The 24,149-nt window shown below is 36.6% G+C and overlaps 1 protein-coding gene across 1 annotated transcript in view; it reads left to right on the top strand.

Moving 5' to 3' along the window:
- LOC131429768 (pH-sensitive chloride channel 2-like) overlaps window positions 1–24,149 on the top strand; it is a 31,604-nt gene extending 7,455 nt beyond the window's left edge. The window contains exons 2-7 of the mRNA XM_058594105.1: window positions 21,844–21,953; window positions 22,315–22,397; window positions 22,457–22,772; window positions 22,834–22,992; window positions 23,052–23,548; window positions 23,608–24,149. Coding sequence (XP_058450088.1) covers window positions 21,844–21,953; window positions 22,315–22,397; window positions 22,457–22,772; window positions 22,834–22,992; window positions 23,052–23,548; window positions 23,608–23,886 — 1,444 coding nt within the window. The 3' untranslated portion in view covers window positions 23,887–24,149. The remainder of the gene's footprint in view (window positions 1–21,843; window positions 21,954–22,314; window positions 22,398–22,456; window positions 22,773–22,833; window positions 22,993–23,051; window positions 23,549–23,607) is intronic.

Here is a 24,149-nt window from a genome sequence, read left to right as displayed (position 1 = left end):
AAACGGGCGCAAAAACCACTATCTTTTCAAGAACATAAACGAAAGTAATGAAACACAATGTAACTTAAAGCTAGTATCACAAATGTCACTAATAATATAACTTAAAAATTCAAATCACATCGGATCGTTTCAGTTTTTTCGCGAAATGACTAGATGATTCACCAAACTCGAAAAGATCCTCAACAGCGGTGAAAGTTCGAATGGAAGCAGTAATCGGTTCATTAAAGCCAAAACGAGTTCTGTGAAATCTCTGCTGAAGCAGTGATGTATTCCGCAGTGTCCTATTCGGTATCCGAAAATTTACTACAGAGCGTAATTCAGGAGCATCAATTTCCCCATTGATCAGTTTTGCAATTAATAATGCTTGTTGAATTTTTCGGCGCCGATGAAGCGTATCGATTCCTAATAGTTGACATCTATCCTGATACGGGGGCAGATTAGCAGGATTTTGCCAAGGTAAGTTTCGTAATGCCAGACGAACGAATCGTTTTTGAACTCTTTCAATGCGTATGCTCCACGAAAGTTGATAAGGAATCCAAACTACTGAAACATTCTCTAGAATAGGCCGGACAAGTGAACAATACAAAGCTTTCAAACAGTGAGGATCTCTAAAATCCTTGGCGATTTTACTGATAAAGCCTAATTGACGTGATGCTTTTGAGATGATCTGTGATCGTTGTAAATCAAATGATAATTTTTCATCTAGCAGTATTCCCAAATCGCGAACCTGGGTAACTCTAGTCAAGACTGAGCCATCGATGCGATAGTCAAATTTAACAGGTCTCAGAGTACGGTGAAACGTGATCACCTGACATTTTGCGACGTTGATTATAAGTTTGTTTCGACTACACCAATCTACGAACGATTCAAGTGCATTTTGCAACCGCCAACAATCCTCCACAGTGCGAATAACGAGGTACAATTTCAGGTCGTCTGCATATGTCAGTTTGCAATCAGTTCCCAAAGCAAATGAGACATCGTTGAAATATAACACGAAAAGCAAAGGTCCTAAATTACTGCCTTGAGGAACTCCTGAGTTGTTAGAGAAAAGTGATGATGAACTGTTGCTCAATTTTACTCGTAGAACTCTCCCGGAGAGATATGAGCTCAACCAGGACACAAGATGGGCGGAAAATCCGAGACGAGATAATTTGCTTAGAAGTATTGTGTGGTCAATTTTGTCGAAAGCAGCTTTTAGATCCGTGTAAATGACATCCATCTGAGCTTTAGCTTCCATGCTGGCAATACACTTTGAAGTAAGTGTTAGCAGATTTGTTGCAACTGATCTTCCTGGCATGAATCCATGTTGATCGAATGATATATAATTCCTTGCTCGATCTAATATAGCACTACTCACAATAATCTCGAAAAGTTTCGATGAAGCGGAAAGATTAGTTATGCCACGATAGTTTACAACATTACGACGATCGCCATCTTTGAATATTGGGCAAATGTAGGATTGTTTCCATATCCGTGGGAATTTAGCTTGCTCAAATGATCGAGTGAAAATAACACTTAGTGGTCCAGCTAAAGCGTCAATACAGCGACGTAAAATAACAGCAGGTAAGCCGTCGGGCCCAGGAGAAAATGAACTTTTCAGTTTTTTTGCAGCGCATTGGACCAACTCCGGGGTAACGATGAAAGTGTTTAAGTTTATCATGTCAACTGGAACATCCGAAACAGCAGCTTCCGTATCGCTACTTGAAGTGAAACTGCTCGAAAAAACACTAGCGAAATGCTTGGCAAACAGCTCACACGATTCCGAAACTGACACAGCCGTCTCATCGCCAAGAAATACATTCGAAGGTACAGATGAACTTTTTGGGTGATGGGTGTCCACGGGAAGCAGCGGGGTAGGGCTACGATCGACTACACAATCTTTCGAACAAAACACAAGATCAAGTGTACGGCCAAGTGAATTATACACAAGATTCTTCTGACCAAGACCTAGAAATTCCATCCCATCGAGTAATGTGTGGCTAGCATATGGCAACAGAGAACTACTGCAAATAATACTAGTATCGTTTTTTACCCACTGCATTCGCGGCTGATTATAATCCCCACACACGAGAACTACATCCTTATCCGAACATTTCTCATGCAAGTCGTTCAAAGAGGCAATATGCTCATTGACTACGTTCACATCCTGGCTTCGATCTGGTGGAATGTAAATTGCGCATAGGACTAGATTTGTACCTTTAATTTTTGTAGAGATAGATATTTGTTCCAAGTTTCGTCCGTACGTTGTGTGTATCATTCTGCTAGAATATTGATGAGCCACAGCGATCAGCACACCACCGAAGCGTGTTTTATTACTATTTATTTGAGAACGGTCGCAGCGAAACACATTATAGGCCGTTCCAAATAACTGAAGTGAGGAAATACAATCGTCAAGCCCAGTCTCGGTCATAACAATAACGTCGATATCGCATTCAGCAGAGTTCAGGAACAAGTCATCGATTTTTGTTCTTAATCCTCTAACATTCTGGTATAAAATCGAAATAGAGTTGGCCGATAGTTGCTCTGGTGGGAGCCCTGGAGCTCCCACCGTCCGCTGAAATTCGTGTTGCATTCAAACAATTGCCGCCAGTGTTGGTGTATCTGCAGGATGATCGCTGGAGAAATTGATCGGTTGTCTTTCGATGTTTTTTGAAAACTCAACAAATTCTCTAAACAATAGACCAGTTGGCCAACATGCAGCGTTTAGTGCTTGTTGTTTGTGTACTGGATCCAGACCAATTTTGAATGAGATGTAAGTTAACCTTGATGAGTCCGTTCCTTTGGGTACTAAACGAATGGTATCAAAGGGAGCATCCAAATTTAAACACCGAGTGACTATTTTCTGTACATCCTCGTTACTGATAAGGGGATGAAATCCCGATAAATAGAGCCAGAATCTAGGCTGAGCTGCAGGAGGTGTAATGAAGGGAACAGAGAGATCACCAAAATCAATTTGATTAGTTCCGCGATCGGCACCTGGGCGAATAGCTTGACCATTTTCACCACGACGACGTTTTGCACCTATTGGCCATATCGGATTTCGTACAGGCGGCTTAGGAGTTGAAACATTGGAGATGCTATCGACTTTTTTGCTAAGCACTTCAACAATATCGGTCAGTTGCTGTATCTGTACATTGATATTGCTTTTGCATGTACTGGTGGATGTCGTATTTGGATTAAGATCAGCCAAATACGCACAAATGCTTCTACCATTTAGCATGTCTCTGCACTTCGTGCAAATAAACACCGCTTTACCTTGAGCAAACATATCTTTGCATGAGCGAAGATTGAAACCACAACAGTTTTGACTGATGTGGAACGGAGTTTCGCATAAGCCGCAGCGTACTGGTTCCAAATCGTTGATTTCATGGTGACACTCTCCGCATTGTTCTTTTGCCATGTTTGTTTTGATCAAGCTACGTTGATGAGCTGATGATTATATGACGCAATTGACTGGTATTGGTGCTAACGGTCGGTTGTACGCCAAGAACACAACAAGTTGGCCGAAAAAACAGCAAAATGCGTAGATGCGGTAGAAAACCAGACGAGTGTTTGAACTACTAACGATACCAGATGCACTGCCGGACACGATGGAATAAGAACGGATACGATATTTAGAATTTTACACTATAAAATCGCAAAATACAATGACTACGAGTCGCTTTCAAACTGTATCAGTTGACAAGGTTGCCAAGGTATATGGATGGGACAGCCATCAATCTGTAGGTTTTAATAACAGTTTTAAAATAAAAAATATCTAAAAAAAAATTAAAACCATGCTTCTTTTTTATTTAACTTTTTCGGATTATTTTGCATCAATGAGGAAAAAATTAATTTTTTTTAATGTATATATTTTTAGAGTGCCCATTCGATTCCCTACAACTTCTTTCTGAACGCCATTTTTGTACAATTAACGGTTTCCGAGTTACAACGATGTGAAAAAGGCAATTTTGGTGAAATGCAAAAATACATACGCCCTTTTTAAAAATCAGTCGTGAGTCGGGTTGACCTCTCCATCGGTTCAAAACTCATGGTTTGCCATACTGAAGCCATGTGCAAAGTTTCATATAAATCGGAGAAGGTAGATTCTGATTTTGTCACTTTTTCGTCTACTCATTCCTGGAATTGCTCAACCGCTATAATCATTTTTGACAACTTCACTACTCTGGTAACGATGAACACAACTCGAAAGGAGGCCTAACTATGGTAAAATGGACAATATTTTCAAACTTTGCACGGTTGATTCGTGGGTAGATTTACAGTTTCACCACGGTGGCATCGTACCACAAGAGAGCACTCCACACGCAATCACCTTATTCTTATAGTCGAAGCAAAGATGTTGGCTTGAATTTCATCATAATTTGTTGATTATATAGCAGTATCAAGTAAAAAAAAGAGGTTATTCGATTTACTGTCGAATCCGGATCAAAAACATTAACGCGAGCGTGCCTCTGAGACGTGTATGGCCAACCTTTTGCATAATTAAGTGAACTTTTGGAGTCGATTGGTAGCTAAAGATGGAACTTAGATCCTAGTTTTACTACTAATTCAGAAAGTGTCAGCTGTTTTTTGGGTGCTGTAATCAATGCCACACACAACAATTAATATTATTATGTTTAAGTTGTCTTTGAAATTCTTTCGCATTAACTAAAAACTTTGTAATCATTACAAGTAGCGGTAATCATTACAAATAACGAATAATCGAGCATCTAATTTTACAATTTTTATGAAGATTTTTGCCTACCAAGAATTTATTACAGAATTCCGTAAATAAATATTCATACGGTAAATCTAAACAGTCACCGAGTACGATAATAATCCTATCGTTCGTACGGTAAAATTAACTTCTTATTACCGAACTTCTGTAGATACTGATTGATTCATTGGAGTTATACACCAGCGTGTAAGTTTCATGCCTACAACGAAGATGAAGTCGAAGAATGCCGCACTATATGGAAAGCAAGTGCGAGTGCGTGTGAATCACGTTCTCCTCGCATGAATCGCTCTCACCTAAATACACCCAAGTGTGCACTGGCGCGTGTACTGGCGAGGGAACATTTATGTGATTTTACTAATTACTTTTACAATATGTGGACCGTATACCGGCGTGTACACTTTGGATAAAATATCTGCGTCCACCTCAGAGAATTTGAGAACGATTCTCTGGTACTTTGGTGAGATTCGGTGCTGGAGGTGAATGAAAACAAACATGATGCGTGCACACTATACATATACAGGGGTGTATATGTGTCAAAACTAAAAGTTGTCGTTAGTGTTGTCAGTACGAGGGGAGAAATTACACTTGCTCCCTCCCCATGGAAGAGTTCCATGAACAATAGAGTACTTATTAAATAAAAGTGCAAATAACTTGACATATCATACTTCGTTCTCAGAATTTGTTGAACAGTGTCAATATTGTGGATGACGCACTTTTCTTTCAAATTTTTTCGCCTTCTCCACCTTTTGAACACCCCGCTCCATCGAACCCCCCCAGAACCTGCATTCTAGAACTAAATTGGTAACATGGGTTCTGGAGCTTAATTTTGAATCTGAGTTCAGTTCCTTTACTAAGGTTCGAAATTCTAGTTTATAATTAAGTCGCACGGAACCACCCGCGATCCCATTTCAACCAGAATATTAGTTGATTTTCTGAATTCGATTGGTTAAAATTTGGTACAACTAATCGATTGTTGCTTTAACTGAACTGTCATTTTTGTTTTTCGATTAGCAGAAACGAGGGTTGAAAAAAAAATGCTGTCAATTAGTGAGGACACATACCTTTCAATTTCAACAAATATTTTAGTTGAAATAACTGGTGTTGTTATTTAAATAAAATTCTGTTAGTTGAAAAATAAATCGGTTTTATTTATTTTAGACATTGCAAATAGTTGAATCAACTCTAACAATGTTATTGATTTGCGAAAATAATCAAAATATACTTACTGATACACGTTATTTTCTATTTGAAATAAATTCGGAATGTTGAGATTCATGAAATAAATATCGTTGTTAAAATATAAACAGTATTTTATATTGACATGCAATATCATTAGGGATGGTAGAACCACCGATCACTGCTGATTTCAAGTGATCTTAACCAAGGAATAAATTATCATTACGAAATCAGAACTGATCTGATCTCTAAGTCATTTTGTTTTTTGTATGATCATGATCATGTCAAGTCGAGATCAGTAAAGATCTAAATTCTAAAAATATACTTCTGATTCGATCGGAAATGATTGATGTAGAAAAACGTTTTTAATCAGCAAAAGTGCCCGGAGGGGCGAGTAAATTAGCGAAATTATAAAATTTACCTAAAATGAGTATTGAAAGATGATGCCTTCAAACGGTTGAACTACAGTTATGCACTGATAATTTTAGTCAATTTATATAAACTTGTGTGCATCAACCGCTGGGAATTAGAATTTTGCGACGGCAATTCAAACGCGCCATTCAATCGCAGCGCGTTCTGTGTGTTTGAAACCCTTCGCTCCTGTTACTTTTATAAATTAATTTCATGTCAAAAAGCGTTTTATTGCTAATGCATGAACATCATCATCGGTATCAAACATCTGGAAGTAAAACAGCCTGCTGGAAGTACATCAATGATCGAATTTGAAGCATAAAATTTTTGCGCATACCTGAAAGATAACGAGATGATCATTCATTAACATTTTCTAATTTGTCACCAAATCTTTTTCATCTTAAACAAGGTTAACCTTATCACAACACCGCTGTTAGATAAACACTTGTTATATTAAATTTCTCAAATCGATATCACCAAACGCTTTAACCATCGATGTTGTTTTCATTGACATTTTGAAGCGACGCGAACAGATTTCAACTAAAAAAGTTGTTGATTTTGCATTGCGATTATTGTTTTGCTATCAACTGTCTCCGGCATTTGACAGCATTCAAAACAACATATTTTTCAACTACTTGAATATATGCAAATCAAAAACCATATTGGTTGAATCAAAAAGAAATTAGTTAAATCAACTATCGCAAAAATCAAAAACTGCGATATCGCAATTTTATGATCGAAGGGTTCTCCGTGCGGTTCTAAAATTGTAGAACTAAATTGATGACCTGATTTCTTGATCTGAATTCCGAACCAGAATTTTGCAACTAAATTCTGAGGCTGTTCCAGATTTCGTTTTCGACTTTTGAATCCAGTTACAGAATTCGTCAAATGAATTAATGTACACGTGTTTTAAAAAAAGTGTCGCAATTTTTATCCCAATTTCTTCCGTACTATGTTTGTACTTAAATCTATATTGGTAATTAAACCGTAGCAACGACTTTTTTCGCTCGTTTCAGTGAAATGAACAAACAAAAACATTACCGAACTGATCACCGAACGATCAGCTGTTTAAAGTTCGGAAAATTTTTCTGAATTCTGCGAAATTTTCCAAGTGTTTAGAACAATGTTAACAATATAAATTCTTCATAAAACTAACACAACATTTTTTGATTATATTGTTTTTGTAGATTATTTTTTATTTTTTTACGAGCATTCATTCATTGTATTCATCGGATGACAGTTTTACACTTCATATTTATGATTTTAAAGTAGATTTATTGAGTATTTTGACGAGTCACTTTATTTATGAATGCAATTACCCGCTTGTAAGGAATTCTGGCAACCGTCAGAAGGCTGGCTGCATTCCGGCTGCTGTCAAAATTGTCCAGGCGAAATTGCGTCATTATCTCGCCATACGTGTCCTGTTTATTTCTCTCCTCTTTCTTTTTTCTTTTTTTTTATTCGACTTCATTTGATATTCGTTAATCCCGCATGTACGTACAAAAACGAATCTTGAGGCGAGGTAAATGAGATTGAAACATTTTCCATGATTAGTTTATATGAAGGGCAATAAATTATTGTCTTTCATATGTATCTTTTATTGGAAAAATAAAACCAAGACGCTTAAAATGTAGAACCGATTCAAAACGGTTCTGCCAATCTTGTATGGCAAGAATCCGACAGAAAAGAACCGTTAATAACCGCTATGCGAAATTCTCTGCCGGAAGAGGTTGTTGCATTGTTGCCAGACTTTTGCCGGAATTCTGTCAGAATTCCGGCAAAAATGGCTGGCAGACATAGCCAGCCGTCTGAGGGGAAATCTGCCCGCCGCGTACAAGTGGGTAGCACTAATGGCAATTTCACGATAGCATGATATGTACTGTGTGTACATTATGTTCAAACGTGAAAGAGATGCAATTGCATTTGCTTCGGTTAATAACGGGGTGCACAGAGTTCCCTGTGTACATGGTGGACAATGCAATAGAAGTACGCGTGCATGACCTTCACCGCAGACCAGCGATCAGTTCGTTCGGGAAAGTATGTCTCAGTACGGTGAAGTTCTTCCATCGAAAGTGAAGTATGGCGGATTTTTTTTCCGGGTGCGAGTGGTACGTATGAGACTACGTAAAGCAATTCCATCTTACATCATTTGTGGTCAAAACGGGATACATCCGTGTAAAACGCTGATTACGTATGAAAATCAACTGGTTACATGTCAGTTTTGTGAACAACCTGCACACTACGGCAAACCTTGCACTGAAACTGCGAAAAGGACATCTTCAAACAAAAACAAGGACAACCGCCCAACATCGGAAACTAGTGAGCGCAGTACTCCTGTTCCACCATCAAACCAACCAGCAACTGCAATTAATGTACAACAAGGCGCGTCTACAGCAACTAACAACGAGCCCAAGACTCAATCGCAAGATGAAAATGGAAACTCCTCTTCCGCTAGAAAAAGGGTAATAACGAGATCCAATGGTAAAAAAATAATTTTATCTAATACAAAACATGGCTCAATCGGCCACGTAAAGCTTGTACACGAATAGGCCTGAAAAAAATTTTTATTGAAAAAATATGATAGCTATTTGTAATGTTTTACCTTAACCTAGAATAAAACGAAATATGATTGGTATTATTGGTTATTTCAAATCCTATATATTTTTACATTCACTCACTGTTACAATCGATGCCATAATGGAAAATATTCAAGAAAAACTGATTTCGAGATTTTTCAGGTTTAATTACACATCAGTTTGATCAAAAACGTATGAGAATTTTGAAGAATGCTTGAATACACGTATTTCAAACACCATTTCGATGATTCTCATTAGTTACTAGAATAGTGATATAAACTAACTTGATAAATTGCACAATCAGTAGAAATATACAGGACAACAACTTTACATGCTACTTGGGCAATGATTATGCAGAAGTTTTCAGCCACAAATTAATCCAAGTGAAAGAGTTAAGTAACAATGTGATGTTTTAATTCAATCGTGGATGCTTGTTAAATTGGTATCTGGATCTACAAGCCTCGTTGCTATCAGGCTCAATACATATACATTGGACACGCGACGGAAAGAGCAGTCGACTCAAGTGCTCTCGAGACCTACCTCAAGAGAGATTTTGACGAAAATACCAAATCGAGATACCACTATTAACAATCAATAACAATGGTTTATTTGTTGTTTGAAAACACTTCACTTATGATTGGATTGATTTTTTTTTAAATTTTATCAGAGTGGCACATTTGCATGTACGTCATGCAGTGGCCAGAGTACGTATCTTTTTACGTATTGTGCTTGCAGAAAAAAATCAGAAGCGACGTCTCTCTCGCCTGATTGTTCGTGAACAAAGTGAATTCTTTCGGAAGAAAAAGTCTGGCAAAATCGGGCATCTATGTAAAATAAAATCTGTACCTTTCGGAAGAAAAAGTCTGGGAAAATCTGGCATCTATGTAAACAAAATCAAAGTTCCATTTGTTTATTTACGTGTATTTTCGTTTTTTCGACTCATTAGACGATTTCAAACGATTCACTCAAAATTGAGTTATTTCATGTGGAAACATTTTTAAAATCAAGTGAAAACCGAAAATCTGGCAAAATACCTGGTTTGTTAGAGGGTCTGTCGAAATGGGAAAAATCCAGAATATGCCTGATAAATCTGGAATATTGGCAACTCTGAGTAAAAGATTCAGCAAAAAAAGTGAAAGCCGTCTTTAGATTGCAAACGAATATAAACCCGTTGCCGGTACATAATTGAGAAATCATGAAAATCATGAAACATATCTTTTTAGGAGATCATGCCTGATCTCATAAAAAGATATAATGATTTTATGAATGAAATTATTCAAATCATGTGCAATAACTCATCTCCCATAAAAACAAATTAATGATTTGAATCATTTGGCTCATAATATCATTAATAATAGGTATGATTTCATGAGAAAACATGATTCGTGATCTTCATGATGTCTTGATCGTGGTACCGGCAATGAATTTTTATCCGTATACTATCGATTCTCAGTATACTACATATTCATAGTTTGTGTTTGTTTTGTTTTTCAAAGAGAGATTCTATATTGAATAAATAAATCTAGTGATGGGCCAAGAAATAAATGCTCACAATAATACTATAGACTTTTACTTTAGATATATATTAGCGATGTGATTTATTCGAGTTTGCAGTGCAAAACTAGGAAAATTCGAGTTTGCAGTGCAAAACTCAGTACTGAACGGAAAGACCGAATGTAAAATGATTGATATATTGAAAATGAAAACTTACGATTAAATTATCCATGAGACAGGGTTCAAACTCGCTAACTTCTCCCACCTTGGGAAACCGTTCTGCCTGTCGAACTACCCTGGATGTGATAAAACACAACTCAAAATAAAACACTACACGCAGAGATATGAAGCATGTTTAAATAGCAAAACAATTAGTAGATTTTTGAATTTGGTTTATTTCAATATCAAGCTTGAATATGATTGTTTTGAACTAATTTTTAGCTTCAACATCAACAATTATCTCGGTTTGATTTTGGTCTGACTAAAGGAAAAATATATTGGTTCCGGCTGAGTTTATGGTTGAAATAAACCAACTATTTATTACATGTGTCAACCAAAGTTTATTTGATGTTATCGGCCATGTTGATTCAATTCTACTTTATCTCTATATCGAGAAAAAAAAATGGTTCAATTTATCTATATGATCTTATTTGAGCACTAAGTTTACTGTTTAAATTAACCACAGATAACAGATATACAGACTCACATATGAACTGTGTGTAAAATTTGCTCAATCAGCGTGGCGAACACTTGCAGATGTCACCACAATCGACACGAGGTGTCACCACGATTTGGGTGCCGCTTCCACATGAGAATTGTTACTTGGTGATTGCTTTTTAATACGACCGTTAAATTTCTTATACAAATTGAAATCTCTACTTGGATGTCTGCTCTCTGTGCTTGTAATTTAGTTTATTTATCTTATTATTCATCTCATTTGTCATTAAAAACCTGATTTAGCCACTAAAATCACTATGATTTTTTCATATTGCTGCTTAGTCTTGCTCCACAAGGAGAATTGATTCACGTTCCTTGGAAATTAAAATAATGTTCAAAAAATCAGCTAAAAACACTTCTGATATGTTCACTACTCTGCTTCTAATTCCATCTCAAAGGGTTTTTATTCATCCTATCGTTGGTCTTTTATTCATCCTACTAACACAATCAAAACAAAACATTGCACTATTACACTCTCAGGTTCAAAATGTCCGAATTTTTCTTAAAAATGGCCTGATGCCAACTATGAGACAACACACGATATTTTTAGAAACAGTTTGGAATCATTTCGACGTTAAAAAATTTTTGGGTCGTTTTCGTCATCTTTCGTTTTAACTTTAAAATTTTACTGTAGAGTTAATTCGGTAATCTTAACAACAAAACAAAAAAGGAATTGTTTTTATTTAGATATTAGCCCTTCTAAAAACAAAATGCAGGCCAGAGATGCCATTTATACAGATTTATCTGTATTGTACAGGTTTTTTGCGTTGATTGAAATCAGAGTACAGATTTTATACAGATTTCCTAAATGTAATACAGATTTGTACAGGTTCATAAAAAGTGAGAAGTAAAAAATTAGACTTTTCTCTTTGAGTATCTATTACTATTTGATTGGAGTAATTCTTTGAAGGTTCAGTAATCAACGGACAAATCGCATGTTAAAGTGGAAATCTTCGCAGATATGAAGAATTATCTTTTAACATCATTTTATTAGTGAAAACAAATAGAGCAGATATAGACTTTTTATGTAAAATAATATATATTTTCTATGATAATATTTGGCATCTCTGTGCACAGCCGATGAAACGCACACACTTAACAGCGTTATGTTGACATATAGCGGAAAGAAACCAGTGCTGCTGGATTTGCCACAATGGTTATTTCATTAGTATTTAACACGCTCTTTCTGGTAATATTCGAAGCCGAAATAGTTTTTTTGAAATATAAATATCAATAATATAATTAAACTGGTACACGGATACAAAAAAAAACTTTTTGTTGATAATTTGAAGAAGAAAAACAATTTCGTTTTGTAACATTATGAGAAAACCTGGCAATTTTGCGAAACCAAATGAGATGAAAACAAAGCGCAATCAAGTGAACTAAGTGAAATACTTTCATCTCATATTTTTGAAGACGTTTATTGCTTGTCGGGTAGTTTTTGAAGTTTTTACTCGTTAATTAAACAAGTGGCAAGTGAACATTACTAATTATGAAGTCATCCAGCGTTCAATAGTAGTGTAATTGTGCGAAACAGTGATCATGTTTTGATACGAATTGTTTAGTAGATATTCAGAAACATGACGAACTGTAAATCTTGAGACGAAAATGTGTCCTAAATCGAAAAGTGAGTCTGTTCTAAATGAAAAAAAAACGATCACCGAAGAATTTAAAACCATTTCTGCCAATGGAAAAGTGTGACAATAGCTTAAATATTCATTTTTAAACATTTCACAGTTTGGTTCAGGTACGTTGTAAGATATTATTCATATTCAAAGTAATGAGGTGAAGGGATGAGATGGAAATAGGAGCTCAGATGAAATAGGGAGCCCTTACCCTAGTTCTTTTAATAGAACTCTGCATAACTGAACGGTTCTTTGAAATGAACTATTTTGCTCATCTCTACAAATAACAGTGTTTGGCTATATGAAACCAGATTTTCTTTTGTCACTATTTCAAATAAAAAATTCCTTGAGTGAAACCCAAGTTTGGTTATTTTCACAATTACTTTCTCTGCGTGTAGAGTGATAATATTGATTCAAACCAGGATTAAAACCGAACTGAAATGAGAGCAATAATAATAAGATAAACAATAATTCGTTAAAATCTCCTTCGAGTTCGAGGTCTGAGGTGAACACAAGCCATGCACACATGAAAACAACAATCAAGCACCATCGGAAGCGTACATATACGTCTATGAAACGTCAAGTTGTAGCACTACTTCGCAGCGAATGTGACTTACTGCTTCTCGACACCATGTTCCAGTTCCGCTGTTTACTGGGAAATGTTGTATGGCAAGTAAGGCTTAAGTAACGAGACCCATGTTATCAAACCAGCAGAGTTACACAACTTAAAACCATGTTATAATAGCTTAAACCATACGTACATAGCATGACGGATAAGTCGATGCCGTTCACGCAGTCTGACCGGGTTCGATTCCCAACCCCGCACATAAGGTCACGTGCATTAATAGATCCGTCCGCGTAGCTCAAAGTATCATCTAAATTAATAAAACTCCCTAGAAATTGCCTTTTGATCGATATTTCATTATATCATATTAAATAGAAGTATAAATTAACACTTACCAGGATAAAATTAGTTTCCAAGTGTCATTGCGATCGTTTTGCATCGGTGTTGTCCGCTAAGAATCGGCGGCAAAGTCTGTTGAAACCGTAGGGTAAAGCTTCACAAAGAGAATGTTAATAAGAGATTGTAGAATATAACTTTAAAGCATTCTCAGTAGTAACCTTTACCTGGGTAAAAAAAAATATAACATTTTGGGGGAAAGTCCCCCTACATGTAAAATTTTGATATGGAAACGCTGAGCATTCCTTTGTTTTTTCTTTTACATTTTCAATAACATATTTAACTGAAAGAACGTTGTTCAATTGAAATCTGTACCAATATTTATTGACTTTGACATGACTCCGTTTTGCTTTACTATGTAGCATTTTTTCCAAAATTGTGGGAGAACAATAAGTTTTTGATTGCTAGTATCTCGAATCTTACTAAAGATAACTACATAATTCTTTCAGAAAGCCATTTGAAATATGATCAGCAATTTATCAGTAATTTGTGACACAGTGTGATATAACGTGTAGTGACACAGTGTGATGTAACGTGTAGTGACGCAGTGTTTATAGAGAGTCATGTCATTCAGTTAGCGTCAGTATTGATATAGCTCCGTGTGCAGTTTTACGACCTGGTAGTTGGATTCCTCTCTTCTACCTGCCTTATTTAATTGTGTAGGTATTAGAATATGTTGGATGTGAATAAGTTGTCCATAAGTATAGATGCACCGTTCCAATCAAGGAAGCGAAAGTGATGAATGATAAATGTTGATATTACTCCACGAATCCATTCTATTAGAGTAACTTCCTACTACTGCAGTGCTTTTCTAGATCTGTACCGTGTCATACTAGATTAAATACTGCAATGTAAAGAAATGAAACAGTTTATAAGTTTAATTGCATAGCAGACAAAGTGACGCCTAGTCGAAAAGTTAGTGCGGTGGACGTTGAATATTTCGACTTTGTTATTTTATTACCTTCAAAAACATAATGAAAAAAAAAATAAAGAGCTTGGTCTTCTGTTTTGACCAACTTCACATCCGAATTCTCACGGCAATTCAACTCTAGGATTCCTTCCAGGTCAAGAATCCTACAACCGATTAACAAAACCTCCTGAACCGATAGCCTAGGCTAATATAGTAATGGAAAACGTGAACAATATGTGAACGAATCAAGTTCCTGATATATTAATTAAAATTGCTAACTCGATGAGACCTGTCGATAATCGACTTCGTTAATATTCTACTACGGCAGCGTCCCGAATTCGCAAAGGCTAATGGAAGGTTACACCTTTGATGTTTCCTAGATTTCAAAACATTTTATTAACAAGTTGCATAGTAGATTCCTCTTCATCAAGCCAAACTATATTTAATTTTTCTGTTTCGATGCTGATCATGCTATTTAATATATAAACAAATATCCACTTTGTCGCGTAGCCACGTACAAATTGTACACAAATTAATTCATAAATTTAGTCGCCAATAGCATGGTGGACGCGACTAATCATAAATCTGCATCGAACATTACTATTAAGTGATGATGATGATTTGTGTGCACCGGTCGTACTGCTGTAATCATGGTGGCGATAGCAAAAAAAATGAAGGAAGTGATCCTTACCGACTGTGGCTGCTCATTGCACCGAAGTAAACCCTGTGACGAGACCACACGAGCACGCGACCTAACGGTTGTGCGTGTGCATTTTTTTTGCCCTGCATATGCTATGAAAGGTGTTTCGCGGTGGCGACTTGACAGAAAGAGCTCAGCCTATTTATTGCACGCAGTGGCAGGCACGCGTCTATTCCGAAGGGTAAGGCATCTATAATTTGCATTGCAAATACTGTCGGGCAATGATCTGATCTTGATGTAGATAAAAAAAATTGGAGAACAGAAATTGTGGGAGTTTGTTTTCGATCGAGGAATGTGGGCGTACGACAGCAAGGATGAAGCTACCATAATCGTAAAATATCTGTATCTGTGATGATGTCGCTGAATTTTGACAGCACAATCAGTATACTCACGACGATCAATGAATTTTGAGGAAATAGGAATATGATAAGTGATTCAATCAAATCCTCACGAATTAGCATATTTTACTAATAGGCTTACTAATTATGGTAAAAAACCATGTTAATACGAATTATGCTTATTACCATTGTCTTTGAACTATTCGCTTTTATTATTTTATTCGTCCATTTAAAAGGCCTGCAATGAAAATCAATTTTTTATATATTGCAAAATTTTGAAGACGAATTTCGGATAGTTTCGGAGATGTAGTGATTTGAATTTACGCGCGCCATGTCTTCTCTTTGAGCGTCTAAACCTTGAAGCGCGTTTTCTCGAAATCGCCCGTACACTCAATAAAAAATAGATCTACTGAACTAATACCGTTTTCGTTTTGAACCTACACGCGGGTGACTCTGACTCCGAGTAAAACGAACACATGGTACGCGCCTTAAGAAACAACTTATACAAAAAGAAAAAAAATAAACAAACTCGCATGGATGTCGTGGTGCGACCCGAGAAAATTTTCAGAGCAAAACTACGCAATTTGAGTCCGATCTAGAGCGAGCCCAGGTTGCTAAAACAAACATCTCAAAAGTTGTTTGGGCGACTCTGGGTTAGCTCTCGGGCTGCTCTGATCAATAAACGAAAACGGTATAAGCGACACGAATCTTTTTTATTTTGCTAGATATTATACAGAAAAGGGCGTGAACCTCTGAAATGTATTAAAAGTTTGTTTTGAATATTTTATTTTTAATGAAAAATGTCCGAAACATAAGCGCGAGATTGACGTAGGCATTCGAGATATGTATAGATAAAGGATGATTTTTTGCTGGCATCTTTTTGGCACCACTGTTTTTGACAGATCACGCGTGAATCGTGTCTTGTGTCATTGTCAAACTTGTTTTGTTTGGTCTATAATTTAATCATGAATGAGCGCCGGCAAAGTTGGAGGAAGATCCACCTTTTTATCATAAAATTATGTTCAACGACGTAGCTGGATTTCTGGTTGAATGGATAATGGTCAACAAGCAAAATTGTCACATCTGGAGTTAAGACCAGCCAGAAGCATTGTAAGAACTACCAATGCATCCCAAAAAAGTCACTGTTTGGTGTGAATTATTAGCCGAAGACATTTTTCGTGAAATACCGGCCAATATGTTGGAGAGAGTGTGAAAAAAATTGGACCTTGCGCATGGGTCATCTTAAACGGAGCCGCGGTCAACATTTGCTTGAAATTATCTTCAAACATCAAACATCAATCAAAATTCATAATTTTTTTCATTTTTTTTGTGTTTGTTTTTAAAATCAAATTCTATACATCTTCAAAAATCGCCGTTTATTAACTGATTTGATACCGTTTACTGGTTAAGATTTTGTAATCCTGAAAAGGACCATTTGGTTTCGAAAGATTGCATTTGTGTTCTACGAAGTAGGATGGCAGTTTAAGACAGTTTCCAAATAATTACTTTACGCTTTTTTTGGGGATCGTCAGTGATTTTAGAAGTCTTGGAAAGGACTCTTTGGTTACGGATGATTACGTTTGTATTCCAGAAATTAGGGCGCCAATCCAAGCCATTTGTAGGTTTGAACCATGACCTAGAAGATGTCATTACATAAATAAAGACTGTCCCAGAAAGTATGGACGCAACCAAAAACCGCTGCCATTTCGCAATGGTTCAGAATCTGTCAATTTTTATGGCTGCGTCCTGTTGTTTACACTCTTCTCTAAACACTTGTGCAGTTGTTTATTCGTTTTCGTTTTTCTAGGATTCCTTCCAGGTCAAGAATCCTACAACCGATTAACAAAACCTCCTGAACCGATAGCCTAGGCTAATATAGTAATGGAAAACGTGAACAATATGTGAACGAATCAAGTTCCTGATATATTAATTAAAATTGCTAACTCGATGAGACCTGTCGATAATCGACTTCGTTAATATTCTACTACGGCAGCGTCCCGAATTCGCAAAGGCTAATGGAAGGTTACACCTTTGATGTTTCCTAGATTTCAAAACATTTTATTAACAAGTTGCATAGTAGATTCCTCTTCATCAAGCCAAACTATATTTAATTTTTCTGTTTCGATGCTGATCATGCTATTTAATATATAAACAAATATCCACTTTGTCGCGTAGCCACGTACAAATTGTACACAAATTAATTCATAAATTTAGTCGCCAATAGCATGGTGGACGCGACTAATCATAAATCTGCATCGAACATTACTATTAAGTGATGATGATGATTTGTGTGCACCGGTCGTACTGCTGTAATCATGGTGGCGATAGCAAAAAAAATGAAGGAAGTGATCCTTACCGACTGTGGCTGCTCATTGCACCGAAGTAAACCCTGTGACGAGACCACACGAGCACGCGACCTAACGGTTGTGCGTGTGCATTTTTTTTGCCCTGCATATGCTATGAAAGGTGTTTCGCGGTGGCGACTTGACAGAAAGACAGACCCTGTCAGCTTGGAGCGATCTCAATCTTCAGTTCAGCAACGCCATCGCACGGCGTCTCATTCAACATGTCATGTCAATTGTATGGATGTGCAGCCCTGCTATTTTGGCGCGTACGAATTTGACATTTCTCTCCCCTACTTCTATGTATGAGATTCGATGCGGACTCACCTGAGGGCGACATGCTCGCAAAAAAGGATGTTGCCAATTATTTGTTCGGGAAATGTGAGAGCTGGATATCTTGTTAATATGATGTCTTTGCAGAAAGAGCTCAGCCTATTTATTGCACGCAGTGGCAGGCACGCGTCTATTCCGAAGGGTAAGGCATCTATAATTTGCATTGCAAATACTGTCGGGCAATGATCTGATCTTGATGTAGATAAAAAAAATTGGAGAACAGAAATTGTGGGAGTTTGTTTTCGATCGAGGAATGTGGGCGTACGACAGCAAGGATGAAGCTACCATAATCGTAAAATATCTGTATCTGTGATGATGTCGCTGAATTTTGACAGCACAATCAGTATACTCACGACGATCAATGAATTTTGAGGAAATAGGAATATGATAAGTGATTCAATCAAATCCTCACGAATTAGCATATTTTACTAATAGGCTTACTAATTATGGTAAAAAACCATGTTAATACGAATTATGCTTATTACCATTGTCTTTGAACTATTCGCTTTTATTATTTTATTCGTCCATTTAAAAGGCCTGCAATGAAAATCAATTTTTTATATATTGCAAAATTTTGAAGACGAATTTCGGATAGTTTCGGAGATGTAGTGATTTGAATTTACGCGCGCCATGTCTTCTCTTTGAGCGTCTAAACCTTGAAGCGCGTTTTCTCGAAATCGCCCGTACACTCAATAAAAAATAGATCTACTGAACTAATACCGTTTTCGTTTTGAACCTACACGCGGGTGACTCTGACTCCGAGTAAAACGAACACATGGTACGCGCCTTAAGAAACAACTTATACAAAAAGAAAAAAAATAAACAAACTCGCATGGATGTCGTGGTGCGACCCGAGAAAATTTTCAGAGCAAAACTACGCAATTTGAGTCCGATCTAGAGCGAGCCCAGGTTGCTAAAACAAACATCTCAAAAGTTGTTTGGGCGACTCTGGGTTAGCTCTCGGGCTGCTCTGATCAATAAACGAAAACGGTATAAGCGACACGAATCTTTTTTATTTTGCTAGATATTATACAGAAAAGGGCGTGAACCTCTGAAATGTATTAAAAGTTTGTTTTGAATATTTTATTTTTAATGAAAAATGTCCGAAACATAAGCGCGAGATTGACGTAGGCATTCGAGATATGTATAGATAAAGGATGATTTTTTGCTGGCATCTTTTTGGCACCACTGTTTTTGACAGATCACGCGTGAATCGTGTCTTGTGTCATTGTCAAACTTGTTTTGTTTGGTCTATAATTTAATCATGAATGAGCGCCGGCAAAGTTGGAGGAAGATCCACCTTTTTATCATAAAATTATGTTCAACGACGTAGCTGGATTTCTGGTTGAATGGATAATGGTCAACAAGCAAAATTGTCACATCTGGAGTTAAGACCAGCCAGAAGCATTGTAAGAACTACCAATGCATCCCAAAAAAGTCACTGTTTGGTGTGAATTATTAGCCGAAGACATTTTTCGTGAAATACCGGCCAATATGTTGGAGAGAGTGTGAAAAAAATTGGACCTTGCGCATGGGTCATCTTAAACGGAGCCGCGGTCAACATTTGCTTGAAATTATCTTCAAACATCAAACATCAATCAAAATTCATAATTTTTTTCATTTTTTTTGTGTTTGTTTTTAAAATCAAATTCTATACATCTTCAAAAATCGCCGTTTATTAACTGATTTGATACCGTTTACTGGTTAAGATTTTGTAATCCTGAAAAGGACCATTTGGTTTCGAAAGATTGCATTTGTGTTCTACGAAGTAGGATGGCAGTTTAAGACAGTTTCCAAATAATTACTTTACGCTTTTTTTGGGGATCGTCAGTGATTTTAGAAGTCTTGGAAAGGACTCTTTGGTTACGGATGATTACGTTTGTATTCCAGAAATTAGGGCGCCAATCCAAGCCATTTGTAGGTTTGAACCATGACCTAGAAGATGTCATTACATAAATAAAGACTGTCCCAGAAAGTATGGACGCAACCAAAAACCGCTGCCATTTCGCAATGGTTCAGAATCTGTCAATTTTTATGGCTGCGTCCTGTTGTTTACACTCTTCTCTAAACACTTGTGCAGTTGTTTATTCGTTTTCATTAGTTTGTTCGGAAATGCGTGGACTTTCAGCAGAACAACGTCGAAAAATTGTGTACAAACGGTGCACAGAACGCGGACTGTCACTGAGAAAGATAGCAAAAATGGAAGGAGTAAGTGAAAAAACCGTGCAAAATGCAATCAGGAGGATAACACCGAAAACGGGTCGAAAAAACCCTCAGTTGGATAAACGTATACTGAAGGTGTTCGAGCAAAAGAAGGAGGAGGAAAATCTAAATGCTAGATTCATTTTTGGCTTTAAGAAGGGTCAAATTGTGAAATATCTACGATATTGAACACTGTTCGGAACAGTTGTTTTCTCGAACGCGAAGCAGCCAAATGCTAACTTTATTTGCACTCGTTTAGTGCGAAGTTCGCACTATTAAAAGAACATAAAACTTTTAAAATTATTCTAGATTTGCACTAAGCTGATGATTTTTAGGTCCGATTTTCAAAGAAGTAATCTTTATGGTTCTTTAGCATTTAAAGCCACTAGAAGGACTGACTTTGTATAGTATATATGAAAAAATGAGCACTCAATTTTCACGAAAACTTCTAAATTGATTTCCACAAACCAAGATGCAAATTACCAGACGCTGCCTAATTTTGGGTCAAAACCTACCCAAAATCAACTAAACTGCATCTCCCCCAATTATGGATAACGAGTGATGATCTCGAAATTTAGGTAAATGTAAGTTTAGTACAAGTGTTATGCCATACTAAAGCACGCTACCCATGTTTACCGATCAACTCAAAGATTGAGTAGATAACGACCTAATTTTGGGTAGCTTATAGAAGAGCTCGACAATGAGAAACCGGTTTTCACAAATCATGATTCAAGTTAAATCTCTCATAGTCTTAAAAGATACTGTGCAATTTCATCCAGATCCGACTTTCGGTTCCGTAATTATATGGCGATGAGTGTAAAAACTTTAAAGCCGTCATACGAAATGACGATGCAAAACCGATACGCATCGATACGTGCTGGTACGGAAGAAAAAAACACCTCCGCCTTCCGAACGAAATACACAACGTGCTTTGTTCAATTTCGTATAGCGTGCAGGGTGTGGTGAATCTATATTGGGGGTCAAAAATCTGTGTTGAAATGAGATACCAAATCGAATTTTAATTATTTTACACTATGACCAAGGCTACCATCTTTCCTTGTAATTAGAAGAAATTTTAGAGACCAAATATAAATAATTACAAGAAAAGTTAATATAGATAAACCGTCATCAGTAGAGGTGATAATGTGTAATGTTTACCATCCTTAATGTTCTCTTTTATGATTACGGAAAAAATTGATTGACTTGACATAAGTGTTCACAAAATTGAAAAGATTTCTAAGATATACAAAATACTTAACGACAAATAGATTAGTTTATAAGTTTCAATATCGAACATACACAGTAATTATTTGTGGTTTGGTTATCTTTTTGTTTTTTTAGCGATCCAAACTGTCCATCTTTAGAAGACGCAGATCACATGTCGCAAACGCAGCTACTTTCCCGACTGACACATGTTTGCCGATTTGATCGTTTGGAACGACCTATGACCGGTAAGTTCTTTGTTGTAAACGATATCCGAGCTAAAAACAAATAATAGTAATATGGGATTGAATACCTAGTTACTTGATTTTTGGCACTTTATTACGTTTTTATTAACTTATGATTTAAGTTTTAAAATGCTTCATGCTTTCGAATTGTTGGATTGTTGGAAAAAAAATTATTCATGAGAATGAAAAAGTTTTAAAATCCACAAACATTTCCAAAGAGAACTATTACTTAGTTTTAAGTCTGTGTTAAATACACACAACTAAACTATACGATTATTCAATAATCTTAGTTACTACCGTTTATATCTCATTCAGAGCAAATAAACAAATATTTATTTTAAAGTATAAAATTTTCTTTTTTCAGTTAAAAATGGTAAAAAATTACCCGTAGAAGTATTTGCTCGAGCATATATCTATTTTCTGCAAAATTTGGAAGCACACGACCTGGTAAATAATCTCAAAAATATACTTTTTAACTAATTACTAATTACTCTTTCTTTCGACAGCAATTCAAAATTCACGCTCTTCTGCAGCTACGTTTTGTTGATCCCCGTCTGGTTTTCGAAAAGGTGGCGCCCAACCGAACTGAGCCGATCATGGGCGAACAATCGCTGCGCGATGTAATCTGGGTTCCACATGTATTTTTAGCCAACGAACGCAGTTCAGACATCTTGGGTACTGCCGAAAAAGATATTTTAACATCGATTTCACCAGACGGTACCATCATCATCTCGACACGTATCAGTGCCACCCTGTACTGTTGGATGAATCTTCAGAAATTTCCGTTTGACGAGCAGCATTGCTCAACGGTACTTGAAAGTTGTAGGTTTCAGAAGCATGTTTTTTTTTTGTAGCAGTTAAGTAAAATATTTTTTTCATCCAGGGATGTATAACGAGAGTGACCTCATATTGAAGTGGGAGAAGAGTACTCCGGTGACACTTGCACCCGAATTACATTTGACTGAATACGTACTCCTAGATATGTTCACCAATGAGACTATAATCAATGCCGATCTGAGTGATCTCCGACACGGTGCATTTGGTAGGTAGTTTCATTCAACACTCCAAGTTTCATTTGATTTATTAACTGATTCATTTCAGCTGGTAACTACAGTTCCTTGAGTTTCACAGTGCACCTAGCTCGGGAAATGGGCTTCTACTTAATGGATTATTTCATTCCATCTATCATGTTGGTCACGATTTCGTGGGTGACATTTTGGCTGCAAGCAGATCAATCTGCACCTCGAATCACACTGGGGACGAGTACGATGTTGACGTTTATAACATTGGCGTCCGCACAGGGAAAAACACTTCCCAAAGTGAGCTACATTAAAGCTTCTGAAATTTGGTTTCTGGGATGTACGGGATTCATATTCGGAAGTCTGGTCGAATTTGCATTTGTAAACACAATCTGGAGGCGAAAAAAGAATGTCGAGTTGAAGAAAAAGAACAGCAAGTATATAATCAAATCTTTGACACCCCTTCCCATCAGAAAAGATATTGGTGGCTTGCAAAAATCTCACTCATGTACTAGTCTTGATGGTCAAGCTACGGTAACTGCTTCAACAAATTCGTTCAATAATTACCTAACTGTCCATGTGAGTACTCTGATGAATACTGGCAGGAACATAGAACTTTATCATATTTTTAATTTCAGTCATTTCCTTCAAAGTCCAACTCCACTTTTCCAACTATTAATAGTTCCAATGCTGATGGGTTGGACAAGCGAAGTAATAATGTTTCAATTAGAATTGAAGATACCTCACTGATAAACGGCGATCAAAAACAAGATCAATCCGATGTAAATGGAAACGGATGGACAACGATGACACCACAGGAGATTGCCATCTGGATTGACAAGCGATCTCGATTCGTTTTCCCGCTTTGCTTTCTAGTTTTTAACATATTTTACTGGTCGTTTGTGTATTACACGTAGATAGTGGTCAGCTAATCAAATAAAAGATTTCGATTTTACTTCCAATGTGATTTAGATAGGAATAACAAAATAACATTTGTGAATTTAAGTTTTAAAAACAAGTGATTTGTTGTACGATCCTACTTATGATTTCAGTTTTTTGTTTGAATTCTGGCTACTTGCTGTATTATTTAAACATGGCCGATCAAGCAAAATAAGCAACGAATGTTCAACTAAGAAATAGTCAATTATTTATAAAATGAGTCATATTTATATTTCTTGAA

Source organism: Malaya genurostris, chromosome 2 (assembly GCF_030247185.1).
Source record: "Malaya genurostris strain Urasoe2022 chromosome 2, Malgen_1.1, whole genome shotgun sequence".
NCBI lineage: Eukaryota > Metazoa > Arthropoda > Insecta > Diptera > Culicidae > Malaya > Malaya genurostris.
Note: the sequence above shows the minus strand (reverse complement) of the source record. Positions and strands in the feature narration are given on the sequence as shown.